At 61.9% G+C, this 12,165-nt stretch overlaps 1 protein-coding gene across 2 annotated transcripts; it reads right to left on the bottom strand.

The window, feature by feature from the left end:
- Nucleotides 1-3,203: 3,203 nt before the first annotated feature.
- On the bottom strand, nucleotides 3,204-9,613 carry ABHD17A (abhydrolase domain containing 17A, depalmitoylase). 2 transcript variants are annotated; one of them, XM_017872996.1, is made up of 5 exons: nucleotides 7,429-9,613; nucleotides 7,097-7,243; nucleotides 6,113-6,307; nucleotides 3,739-3,918; nucleotides 3,204-3,655 (listed from the first exon to the last, which is right to left on the bottom strand). In XM_017872996.1, exons 1-5 carry the CDS (start codon nucleotides 7,758-7,760, stop codon nucleotides 3,430-3,432), a joined length of 1,080 nt encoding a protein of 359 aa, XP_017728485.1. In that variant the 5' UTR covers nucleotides 7,761-9,613; the 3' UTR covers nucleotides 3,204-3,429. The 2 variants fall into 2 exon arrangements, with proteins under 2 accessions (XP_017728485.1, XP_017728484.1); XM_017872995.1 differs by lacking the exon at nucleotides 7,097-7,243 and having other exon boundaries at nucleotides 7,429-9,605.
- Nucleotides 9,614-12,165: the final 2,552 nt, after the last annotated feature.

The raw sequence follows: 12,165 nt of genomic DNA, 5'->3' as shown, positions 1-12,165 counted from the left end.
GGGGGCAAATACGTAAATTTCCAAAATCCTCTTCACCACAGTGTGGTGTGGAACTCGTACCACGTGGATCAGCTGAAGTTGTCAACTATTTTAAGATGAGAATTTTATCTCAGTTTGATCTATAAATCTAAGAGTCTAAGCAATCTCAACGTTTTCAAAGAAGATCACCACGCTGGGAGAAGCAGATAAACTTGCCTGCTGTTCAGGAGAAAAAAGAAATGTGCAAAATAACGCAGGGAGGTGGGGCCTCCAGACAGTGGGTCATAAGGACAATGGGGTTCTGGAAAACTGGGATAAGAGTCTAGAGACAGACCTGAATCCACCTGCCATAAAGACAGCACTTCAGTGGAGAAAAGAACGCTTTTTTGGGAAATAAAGTTGAGACAATTTGGGGAAAAAAGTTTTGCTTCCTACCTTCTTACCAGGAATACTTTCTTTCTTTTTTTTTTGATTTTTTTTTTTTTGAGACAGAATCTCGCTCTGTCACACAGGCTGCAGTGCGGTGGTGCGATCTCCGCTCACTGCAAGCTGTGCCTCCCGGGTTCTCCTGCCTCAGTCTCCCGAGTACCTGGGACTATAGGTGCCCGCCACCACGCCGGGCTAATTTTTTGTATTTTTAGTAAAGACGGGGTTCCACCGTGTTAGCCAGGATGTTCTCAATCTCCTGACCTCGTGATCCGCCCACCTCAGCCTCCCAAAGCGATGGGATTACAGGCGTGAGCCACTGCGCCCGGCCTTACCAGGAATACTTTCTAAAATTAGACGTAAACATTTAAATATACGGGGGTGGGGTGGGGGGGGACAACACTGCATTTCTAGAAGAAACTCTCAAATGTTTTATAATCTTACAGAGGAGCAGATATTCCTGAGATGACACCAAAATGCAGGAGCCGTAAAGGGAAAAAAACTAATGACCAGTAACAATTTTAGATGCCTGGCTTATAGAAAAAAATACACACAAAGTCAAAGACCTAATGACAGACAGAAAAAACAAACACTTCTACTAGACAAAAGGTGAATTTCCTTAATCTGTAAAGTGCACCTAGAAACCACCACCATCCACCCAACACAAAAATAAGCCAACAAGATAAAATATAAATGGCTTTTAAATAGTCAAACGTTTATAATAAATATGTTTTCCAATCTCGAAATGATTATCAGTGGTAACAATCATCAACGTAAAATGGACGTGACAGGAGCATTACGATGTTTCATTGTACTTACAGGAAATACAAGTAAAGCTGCAGAGAAACACTGTCTCCCGCCTACCAGGTCTACAAAATCCAGCTTGGGCAAGGTGTCCCTGGCTCCCTCTTCTATGCTGGTGGGGGAGGGCAATTTGGTACCACCCCTTCAGGGGCCTAAATAAAGCCCCTAGCACTTCTGCACCGAGGAATTTAGCCTAAGAAAATAGTCCGACTTGGGCAAAAAAGGGTTTGTACAAGGAATAGTCAAGTTAGCATTGTTCGTTATAAAAGTAAAGACCCTAAATTTCCACAGGAAAGGGGATAAATTCCGGAGCTATAAAACTCCGTTTCCGTGTTAATCCCACCTGTATCTGAATGTATGGGCGCCCCCCAAGCTACATTAAGTATAAGGACCCCAAGTAAAGAAACTGACCTTTTGCAGAAACGCATGTAGTTGTTCCTGCATAGACTTTTTTTGTTGACACGTAAGAAACGGGTTTCTCTCTGCCCCAGGGGAGGAGAACTGGGCCTTGGAGGTTAGGACTGGGAAAAACACATCAAGTCTTCACCAAACACCTTTTCAGGCTCCTTGAATTTTCTACCCTGTGCACCTGAACACACTTTTGTTCTCTTGCAAGCAGTTGCTTTGCTCTGGCGGCAATGAGGACACGGCGGAGACCCAGCTCGCGGGGAGCTTAGGTTCTGACGGCGTCAGAAGACAAGACGCTCTGGGCGAGCGCAACGCCCAAGGGTCAGCGGCAGCAGCGAGCAGGGGGCACGGGATGCGGGGAGGCTCTTCGGAAGGCATGAAAGTCACACGTGTTCCGAAACGGGAGCCGCGCTGGGGGGCACGGCGCACGACCGGGGACAGAAGGAGGCCACTGCGGTCCCAAAGTCCAGGCCGTGCAAAGGCCCCGTGGGCAGCCAGGAGCCCGGGCGTTCCCTGCTCTAGCGAGGTTTCCTTCCGAAAGTCCTGTCGCACCTCTTCCCATGGAACGGCGGGCGCTGCCCCGCAGCACCGACCCCGCGGCGGCCTCCACGCGCCCACGAGGAACTCTAGGCCGAGGGGAGGCGTGGGAAGGGCCGGAAAGGGGCAGGGCCGAGCCGGACGGGTCCCTGGCTGGGTCCCAGCAGCCGCCACTTACCACCCAGACCGCCTCTTCGTCCACAGCCTGACGCCAGCCACCGCCGCCGTCTCCACTTCCGCACGCGCGCCGCCACTTCCGCTTCCGTCAGTGCTGCGGCCCCGCAGGTGACGCGGCGCCCTTCTCTCCCCCAGGTTGAAGCACCGCCCTCTCTTAAAGGAGCCGTGGACTAAAGCTACTTGGAGGCAGCTTGGGGTCCCGGCCTCGCCACCGCCTGGGCGCGCGACACAGGCTGAACCCTGCCCAATCCTAAGGTGGACGACAGGCCACCGGTTTCCGAGTCCTCCCAGTCCTCGGGTTTCTGCCCTAGAGATCGCAGGAACTCTTCTCGTGACCCCAGCTCCAGGGTCGGCTCTCTCTTCCAGAGGAGACCCTTGGGGCCCAAGCACCTGCCACCGCCCTCTGCTGGACCTCAGCTTCGCCATCTACAAAGGAAGCGGCCTGCTTGCCCGAACTCTGGGGTCCGTCAAGCGCGGCACCTCAGGACCCAGAGTGCCCTGTCCTGGCCTCTCTGCAGTAGGACTGACGGGAAGCTGTCGAGGGGGCGGTCCCGCGATGGCAGCAGGGCCCCCACGCCTGGCGTCCTCATCGCGCCCACCCAGCAGGGCTCACCAGCCTCCGCAGGAGGTAGGCAGGGGTCCTGGGCTCAAATGCTGCCCCGACCCATCACCACCCAGGCAACCAGCTCCCTAAGGGGCCCCCGGACTAGACCAAGACCCACCCCGCTTCCGCAGAGGGTAAAACTCATAAGGGAGTCCGTGCCGATCTTTCCTGGGGACTCAGGGGCGAAACCTGGGAACCCCGGCCCCCTTTCGAGCTCGCTGAGCCCTCGAGAGAGTGAGCAGAGCCATGAAAGGAAGGAGAGCAGTCCTAAAATTTTAAATCTTTAATTTCCGTTTTCACGTATTTTCTTCTTGCTTCCAAAAGGAAAGGAGTGCGTAGCTCTGTTGCCTGTACATCGTTCACAGCCCCTGGGTCGGGGCGGGGTCCCCTGGGCCGCCCGGGGGTCCACATGCAGCCCCTGGGGGGCCGGCGCGGGGTGAGGTCCGGGGGCCGCCTTATTGCTGAGGTCCGGCCGGTTGGGGCCCCGGCCGCCGCTAGGCGCGCTGGCTGGGCAGCTCCTGGGAGATGAAGCGGCGCAGGCGCTCCAGGTACTGGCTGTAGAGCTCGATGTCGTTGTGCCCGGCGCCCTCCACCCACAGCGGCTCCACGGCCTTGGGGCAGCGCTCGTAGAGGGCCAGCCCGTGCGAGAAGTCGATCACCTCATCCTCCGTGCCGTGGATGATGAGCACGGGCGACGTGATCTTGGACACCTTCTCGATGCTGCGGGAGGGGCGTGGGGCGGGTGAGACCTCGCGCCCAGTCCGGTCCCCGCCCCGCCCCCGTCCCCGCCCCGGCCCGCTCACTTGGGGAAGGCGTCGAAGCAGTAGGTCTTCTTGGTGTCGGGGAAGGCGACGCGCATGCCCGAGGTGAGCGGCGAGTGCAGCACCACCGCAGCGCACTCGTAGCGCGAGGCCAGGTCCACGGTGGGCACCGTGCCGATGCTCTGCCCGTACAGGATGATGCTGTCCGGGCTGATGCCGTACCTGGCGGCGCCGGAACAGGGTCAGCCGCGGCCTCCGACGCGCGCGCACCCTTCCCGCCGGCGGGCATCCCCGGGCCCAGCTCCGGATGCGACCCTCCAGTCTCTCCGCTCAGCCAAGTCAGTGGGTCAGGCCCACGCTCCACACCAGTCCCGAGGGCCTCCCCCAGCCCCCAATCACTGCAGCGGTGGGCGGAGCCAGCGGCCCCGCCCCATTCCCTGGCGCTGCCATTCAGTGGCGTTTCCTCGCCAGGATCTGCCGGGATCCCGCCTACGGTGTGACCCTGGGGCTGGGGTAGGGGAGGCCCTGGCGCCTCTCCTCCTCCTGGTCACCCCTGGGGGCACACTGGGAACTGTGTGCCCCCCACATCCTGAATGTTTCACGCTTTCCTGCCCGGGTTAGAAAACCGTTCCTGGTGCACTGGCCGGGACAGGGGATACTCTTCCTCCCTGCAGCCCTTGCCCACCCCCTTGGCCATGAGGAATTCAGGCAGCTGTGTCCCCAGATGTCTCCACCCACTTTTGGACTCTCAAGAGTCCCCACACCCAGTGAGGTGCCAGTGCAACCCAGGTCAGCATCAAGGGTGGCGGCTGCCGGGGTAGCACCTCCTCCCACCAGCACTTTCCCTTGGGAGTGGACAAGTCCTCGGCCACCTCAGCACCATCAGCTCCCACCCAGGGCCACCCCCACCCACAGGTCACTGGTGTGCGGCCCCTGGCCCAGCTGATCCAGCACTAGTTCCAAGGCCTCCTCGTGCCCAGTCCCAATCATGCGGGACCCACCTGCCACCCTGCCCATGCCGGGACCCCACAACTCTCCCCCAACACGCTCCAGGCTCTGCTCCCAGGCAGCTGCCCTCCTGCGAGGCAGGAGCATGGGCAGGTGTGCATCCCGTCTGCCTGGCATTCGGACTCCACCAGCAAGCCTGTCCCTGTCCCTGGCCTGGAACCCCAGTCTCCTGGCAGCACTCCAGCTCAGCACTCACCCACGCCCCAAAGGGTGCTGCCTGACGTGCCTGCGGCCCCAGCTCTGCCCCAGCCTCCCTGGCCTGCTCCCTAGCAGCCATGGCCAGTAGTGTGCTGAGTCAGCCCAGCCATCACCTGCTCCAGGCAGGAGACCCCAGCTGCCACGTGGATGTCACCACTCAAACAACAGAACACATCCCCAGTGGAGGCCCTGGGCACACTCTGGCCTCCCCCTCACAGCTCTGGGCCTAAGTTTCTGCAGGACAAAGCGGCAGGACAGATGGCCGAGCAGACAGTTCAGAGCTGGCCATGGCAGGTGTGACTCTGCCAGTGCCCCGGGCAGTAGATATGAGGGGCCGAGGAAGCCGCATGAAGCGGTGGTCGGTGTCAGTGCCCCACACTGCCGGGAAGCCCCCAGAGCCAGGGTGGTGCCAGGGTACCCAGCTCCCAGGCCCACAGCAGGGACTGCCTGGGATATCGCCAAGGCAACGAGGACCCCCACCTCCCCAGGGCCTCTGACTTCTGGGAGCTGCGCCTGGTCCCTGCGGCAGTGGGTCAGACCAGTGGGCTGGGCAGGGCCAGGACGAGACAACCCCAGTGGGTAGCGAGCAGGAAAGGCCTCCAGAGGCCCACCCGGGTCTCCTCGTCCAAAGCAGCACCGGCCCGGGCGGTGTTCAAACACCGGTGAAGAGCCCACGCAAGCACAGGGCTGGGGACCTGGATAGCCAGGAGGGCTGGATCTGGAATCGAGGCTGGCCCAGACCCTGACCCTGCCCCGGGACGGCAGAGCTCCACCGCCACAGGGCCTCATGGGCCAGGCCTCAGGACCTGGATGCAGCAGCCTCGCCTCACCTGGCCCCAAGTGCTGCCTCAGCCGATGGGCTCCTAGCCACATGTGCAGACCCCCAGACACCACCCAACCCTCCCGCCAGGTGACATCCACGCCCCTGTGACAAGCTCAGCCCCTTCCCATCCTCAGGCCAGGGGCTCCCAGGGAGCCTGGCTCCACAGGCCAGGGTGTGGGAGGACCGCCTGGCCACACCTCGGCCATGTGGAGGCAGCACCCACACACCCGAGCTCGCCTGTCCAGCTCTCTGGCCCTGTGCGTCCACTGTGGCTCCCCTGCTGCAGGGCCGCCCACCTTCCTCCCAGGGAAGCCCGCTCCCCCCAGCCCCCGGCCTGGTCCCCTCTCGCGTGTGCCCAGGCTGAGCTGCCTCCAGGGCCGCCCTCACCTGGTGCGCAGGGCCTGCCAGGCGGCATCAATGTCGGCATAGAGGTTCCTCTCGGACGGCCGGCCCGAGCTGGCACCGTAGCCGGAGTAGTCATAGGAGAAGATGTTGCAATGGAGGCGGGAGCCCAGGCCAATGTAGAAGCTGCTCATCTGGCCCAGGTCCACAGCGTTGCCGTGCGAGAAGAGGACTGTGTACCTGGGGCAGGCCGAGAAGGGCCGTTCACATCCCCATTCCCAGCGCCCAGCTGCAGGGCAGGAGGATGCGTACTGACAGCCCACCCCGGTGGCCAGCCATGCCCAGCGCCTTGTTTACTCCCCTCCCAAGGGGGCCCGAAGCCAGCGAATGGACAGGGGAGGCTACGACAGCACAGCTCCATCTCCGAGGGTTCCCCATGGGGAGAGAACAGGAGAGCTGGCAGGGGTACAGGCAGCCTGGGCTGCAGAGAGGCCAGCCAGGGAGCCTCAGGACTCCCATCTGTGAAGCGGGACACTGGGACCATTGGTCACATCCTCTCTCCGGGCAGACTCGCAGTGTGTGCTCGGATGCTGCAGGTTTCGCTGCTCTGGAGCCTTTCCTCCTGGAAAAGCCTGGACCCCCGGGGATGGAGCACACAGGCCCACCTTTCAGGACCTTCCCAGGGAAGACCGTGCTGCTGCTGGCAGGGCTATCTGCCCTCCCCTCACAGAATGGTGCCCTCACTGTTGGGGACAACTGGACCCCACCCCTGCCCCCAACAAGCAAATGCGCCCAATCCCTGCTCACATTCACGCAGCCCCTCCTGCCCCGCCACCCTGCTCAAGCCCTGAGGTCGTGATGCAAGGTCTGTCTGCTTCCCAGCACGGGAGCTGCCCCAGGTGGTGCCAGGAGCAGGCGGCCAGGCTGGCCCTACCATGGACTGCTTCCTCCAGTTCCCCCAGGACCCTGCCCAGCCCAGCCAGAAGGTAAAGGCTCGCCCTCTGGACTCAGATCTGGTCAGAACCCCACCTGGCGAGAAGGCGGATGTACCCGCAGGTCAGGGCGGCCCCTGTGCCCCACCCCAGCAGGCAACCACCAGGGGCTGGGTCACTGGAGTCGCCTGGCCTGCCCAACCATGCTAGCTGGGGATGGCCTCCCTGAGCCTGGTGTCCTTGTCTGCGAGAGGAAATCGCTGGAGGGATGATGCCAGCCCGGCCAGGGACACCACCCATGCCAGCTGGATGGCCCTTCACGGCAGGCTTAGGCCCTCTGGGGCACCACCAACCATACCAAGCATCCGGGGCAGAAACGGGAGCCCCAAGAACAGGGTGACCCAGCCCGGGAAGGCCACAGCTGCTCACCTGGCACCAGGCACGCAGCGAACATACATGCAGGAGACACGGTTGCCGCGGGCGCTCTTGGTGGGGAAGACCTCGATGGTGTCCAGCTCACGCTGGCTGTACTGGAAGTCGGCACGCTCCGTCAGGTGCAGCTTCCAGCGCCCGGGTGCACCCGAGGAGGCCCGCAGGGACCCCAAGGGGGCGGTCCCGGCCCCACCAGGCCCCGACTCGGGTTCAGGCACCAGGGAGTAGGTGGCCTCCGGCGGCAGGAAGGCGAGCTTGGCAGCGATGCGGCCGGGGCAGGGCGGGCAGCAGAAGAGGCAGCAGAGCTCACTCAGCGACAGCCCGTTCATGGCGGGCGCCGCCCGGGCCGGGCCTCCACCGGGGGCCCCGCCAACAACACCACCCGGCCTGGCCCAGCAAGGGAGGGGTGGGGGTGCTCCGAGTCGCGGGCAGGGGGGAGGGCGCCCCCCCAGCTACCGCCCCAGACAGGAGCCCCGTTAGGAGGCCAGGGCCCAGCCCCATCGCGGTCCAAGCCGAGCCCCAGGGAGCCTCGCGACCACAGGTCTCCATGTCGTGCCGTGGGAAGCCCTGCAGGGGAACAGTGGCATGTGGGGTCCTTTGGAGGGTGCCACGGTCCAGCTGGGCACCCCCGGGAGGCGGGGCATCCACCCATGCCAGGGGGCGGCATGGGCCTGGGGCCTGTCCATCCCATCCCCTCAGCCCTCCCCGCAGCCTGTCAGGCACTGCACCCTACAGCTCAGGGAACCCCAATTCAGCCCCCTCTCCATGGGATGAAGGAGCCCCCACCCTCCCTCAGCTGGCGATCACCACCTCTTGCCATGTGAGCACAGCCTGGGCATGCAAGGCACGCAGGGGATATGACCCCAGCCCCGCCCACCCGCCAAACGCCCGGCTGCAGCACCAGGGAAACCCCATGCACCAGGACTCGGTCCGCACTGCTGCCCACTCCCTCCTCTGGCCCATCTCTGCCACCCTACGGGTGATGGGCCGCTGAGGCAAGGACAGAGCTCGGACTCAAGGGACCCACGAGGGACCAGAACAGGCCCCGCTACGTGAGCGCGCACCGGGGCCGGGCCCCACCAGCCTGCGATGTCTGGAGACAGAGGAAATATAACAAACAAAGGCTCTAGAAACAAAGGCAGGATACATCCCAGGCTCCCAGGGCCCCGAGAGCGGCGACAATGGCTCTTCTCTGTGCTGGGGCCAGGCCTGCTGAGGGCAGGGGAGGTGGGCTGGGGCCAGGGGGTCCTTCTCCAGAGCTGATTTAGGGTTCCGTGACCTTGGGCAAGTCACTTGCCCTCCTGAGGCCTCAGTGTCCTCATCTATAAGCGCAGACACCACATACCCCACAGGAAGTCAAGTGAGGGGGGAGGGGAGCGAAGGCGCCTGATTCAGAGTGGAAACTCGGACCTTCTTCCTTGCTGCAAAACATCATGAAACGCATTAAGTCGACAACAGCTAAGTTGCTAAAGCAAGCACAATAGTGTAAGGAGTGCCAACAGACAGACGTGAAGAAAACACAAAGGTCTGAGGCGTCTATCTACCAACCACGCTTCTCCTTCAGACAGGAGCGAGGAGGGAGACATGCTCACAACTCAATTTCAGCAGCAGAACACCCTGGAACGCTGGGCTTTTGGGTCACAGCACGAGAAAACCGTGGGGCCAGGAAGATGAGGCTCAAAGGCAGATGTGGACACAGATGGACACACAGGCGGCTGCAGGCGCCACAGACACGGCTCGTGGGGACACCCTCACCACCAAGGAGAGGCCCAGAAACACACCTGCTCCCTCAGGACCTGTGTGAGACCCACACGTGCCTGTGAGCCAGCCTCACGGGCACACGAGGAGGAGAGGCGAGAGCTCTGAAAGCCAGGGTGGGGCAAGGATGGCATCACAGCGCCCCCAGACTCCCAGGCGGGAGGCAAATCTCACATGCAAGCACTTCTCAGGGGGGAGGTGGACTGTCATGCTGGTTCTGCTTCTCAGATGGAGGCAAATCTTCCCCCCGGGGACACCTGTCAATGTCTGGAGACAGTTTTGGGTGTCATCGCTGGGGACTGGGTGGAGGCTGCTTAGCACCCTGCAGTGCCCAGGACAGACCCACCCCAAAGAATGATCAGGCCCAGGCCGGGCGCGGTGGCTCAAGCCTGTAATCCCAGCACTTTGGGAGGCCGAGACGGGCGGATCATGAGGTCAGGAGATCGAGACCATCCTGGCTAACACGGTGAAACCCCGTCTCTACCAAAAAAATACAAAATCTAGCCGGGCGAGGTGGCGGGCGCCTGTAGTCCCAGCTACTCGGGAGGCTGAGGCAGGAGAATGGCGGGAACCCGGGAGGCGGAGCTTGCAGTGAGCTGAGATCCGGCCACTGCACTCCAGCCCTGGCGACAGAGCGAGACTCCGTCTCAAAAAAAAAAAAAGAATGATCAGGCCCAACATCCACAGCATTGAGGTTGATGTCAGCTTTTTAACATATTCTCAAAGAGGTCCAGGCCCTATCAGTGCTGCCCTGCTGGTGCCGGGGGCTTGGAGGGCCCTGCAGTTTAGGTGGCATCATGCAGCTGGGTCCTGAGAGCCCAGTGGGCAGTAGCAGGCCCCTGGAGACCCCAGAGACGAAGGGGCACACCGAGGTGGCCAGGGGCCCATTAACCACGCCAGAAATAAAGATGCTATCCTTGACACCTCCTTCCACCCACCGGATCTGAGCCCGTCCATCACCAGCCCAGTGGCTCTGCCTGTCTCCCATCAGCCACCACCCGGTCCCCGCCTCCATCACCTTTCACCAGGGCCACAGCAACAGCCTCCCCTCCTTGCTGATAACCTGCTCCAGGACATTCTCCCCCAGCAGCCAAACGATTGTTCAAGACACAAATGCAATGGTGCCACTTCCCTCTTGGGGTGTCCTGGGGACCTCCCATTATTCTCTGGATAGAGATCAAAGTCCTCCCCATAGACTGCCAGGTCTGCATTCCGGCTCAGGCCAACCTCTCCAGACTCACTCATCTCACACCCTGCCACCCCTGGCTCTCCCAAGACAAGCCACATTGCTGCTTCCTGCCTCTGCTCCCCTGCTGGGAACTCCCTTCCCCAACCTCACTAAATAGCCTTGCCCATCCCAACCACCCTTTGCACCTCGCTGCCAACAACGCTCTCAGAGTCCTCGAAGCTGGGACAGGACCCCTTATACGCTCTTTCCACAGCTTGTATTTTTCACACATTTGGCCAGATCTCCCCCCACCCCCAAACCAGAAACTCCATGAGAGCAAGACCATGACCTGCCACTCACTAAAGGAATGGGCAAGTGGTAGGCAGCAAAGAATTAGGGAGGAAGCACAGGAGGAGAACAATCCCCAAGGTCCGCCAGCGTTGACGGGGAAGGGAAAGTCTAGTCTCCTCTCCTCTCCAGCCACAGGTACCTGGAACCTCCCTAGTGTCATTAATGGGCATGGACTGGGGAGTGCAAACCCGGACGCTTCACTGACTGAGCACACACCCTTGACACCCTGAATCCCACCAATTCCGTTCCCAAGCACATAACTGGGCACCCCTCTGCGAGCTAGAGGTGTTCTGAGGACCAGTAAGCAACCAAGCAGCCAAAATACTGGAAGATGACCTACATATGGGAGACGATGACGGCACCTCACTCAACCAGTCAGGGTGGGAAACCCGCCTGGGGGGAGGTGCGGCCATATTACAGGGCAGATAAACGGGCCAGGTAACAGGGGATGGGACAGAGGGAAAAGCAGGGGCAAAACCTCAGAGGTGACAGAGCAGGCTCCTGGCTAGAGTAGACCCTGGGAGGAAGAGCAGACGGGTCCCAAGAGAGAGCCTGGGACGGGTGAGGTCGCGCCCCCGAGAGCCCTGCTGCGGAGTTTGCACTTCATCTTGGGAGAAATGGCGGGGCCACGGAGAAGTCCCGAGCAGTGGATGGACAACATAGGAGAAGGGCTGCATCCCGGAGAACGGACGCAAGCGGAGGCCAGGAAGCCTGCCCAGGAGTCAAGGCGGCAGGAAGACGCCTGACAAGAGAAACAGCAACTGGGAGCTGCTTGGGAAGCGGGGCTCGGGAGGGCCCCCGGGAGCTGCCAGGGGGGCCCAGAGGACGAAGCGGTTGTAGGGCTGGGGGCAGTTTCGGGGTAAAAGAGCGGAGTCCGCGGCTCGGAAGGGCGATCCCCGAAGGCAGGGGCCGCGTCCGCAGGAGGGTGGGAGCGCAACCCACGTCGGAGAGCTAAATGGATGGGGACAGGGCTTTCCCAATCACAAACGCTCACCCGCGGTCCCCGCCCCTGCTCCGGGCTCCTTGCTCAGGTCCCGTGGCAGCCCTGGGACTGCAGGGGAATGGGAGCGTCCAACTGGGCTGCCAGGCCCTCGCGGCCCGGCCATGGTCCCCAAACGGCCGCGGCCGGGACCGAGGCCACCCCGCGCGGGCACGCCCGCCCCTGCCCGGCACTCACCACCGCCCGCCCGCCCGTGCGTCCGTCGGTCCCTCCCCGCCCCGGCCCGGCCTCCTGCACCGCCACCACCGCAGCTCCCCCGCGGGCGGAAGTGAGCTTCGTTCTCGCCACCGCCCCGGAAGTGACGCCAGGAGAGCGCGGGGGGCTGCAGGAACAGAGCGACCGCGGGACTAGCGTTCCGGGGGCGGGGCCTGGCCTCGGGGGGCGGGGCTGATAGATCGACGGGCGTGGTCTGCTGGTCTGTGGGCGGGGCCAAACTCAGGTTTCATTCCCTTGGGGA

The sequence above is a fragment of the Rhinopithecus bieti genome, unplaced genomic scaffold (assembly GCF_001698545.2).
Source record: "Rhinopithecus bieti isolate Rb0 unplaced genomic scaffold, ASM169854v2 scaffold_7901, whole genome shotgun sequence".
Lineage (NCBI taxonomy): Eukaryota > Metazoa > Chordata > Mammalia > Primates > Cercopithecidae > Rhinopithecus > Rhinopithecus bieti.
Note: the sequence above shows the minus strand (reverse complement) of the source record. Positions and strands in the feature narration are given on the sequence as shown.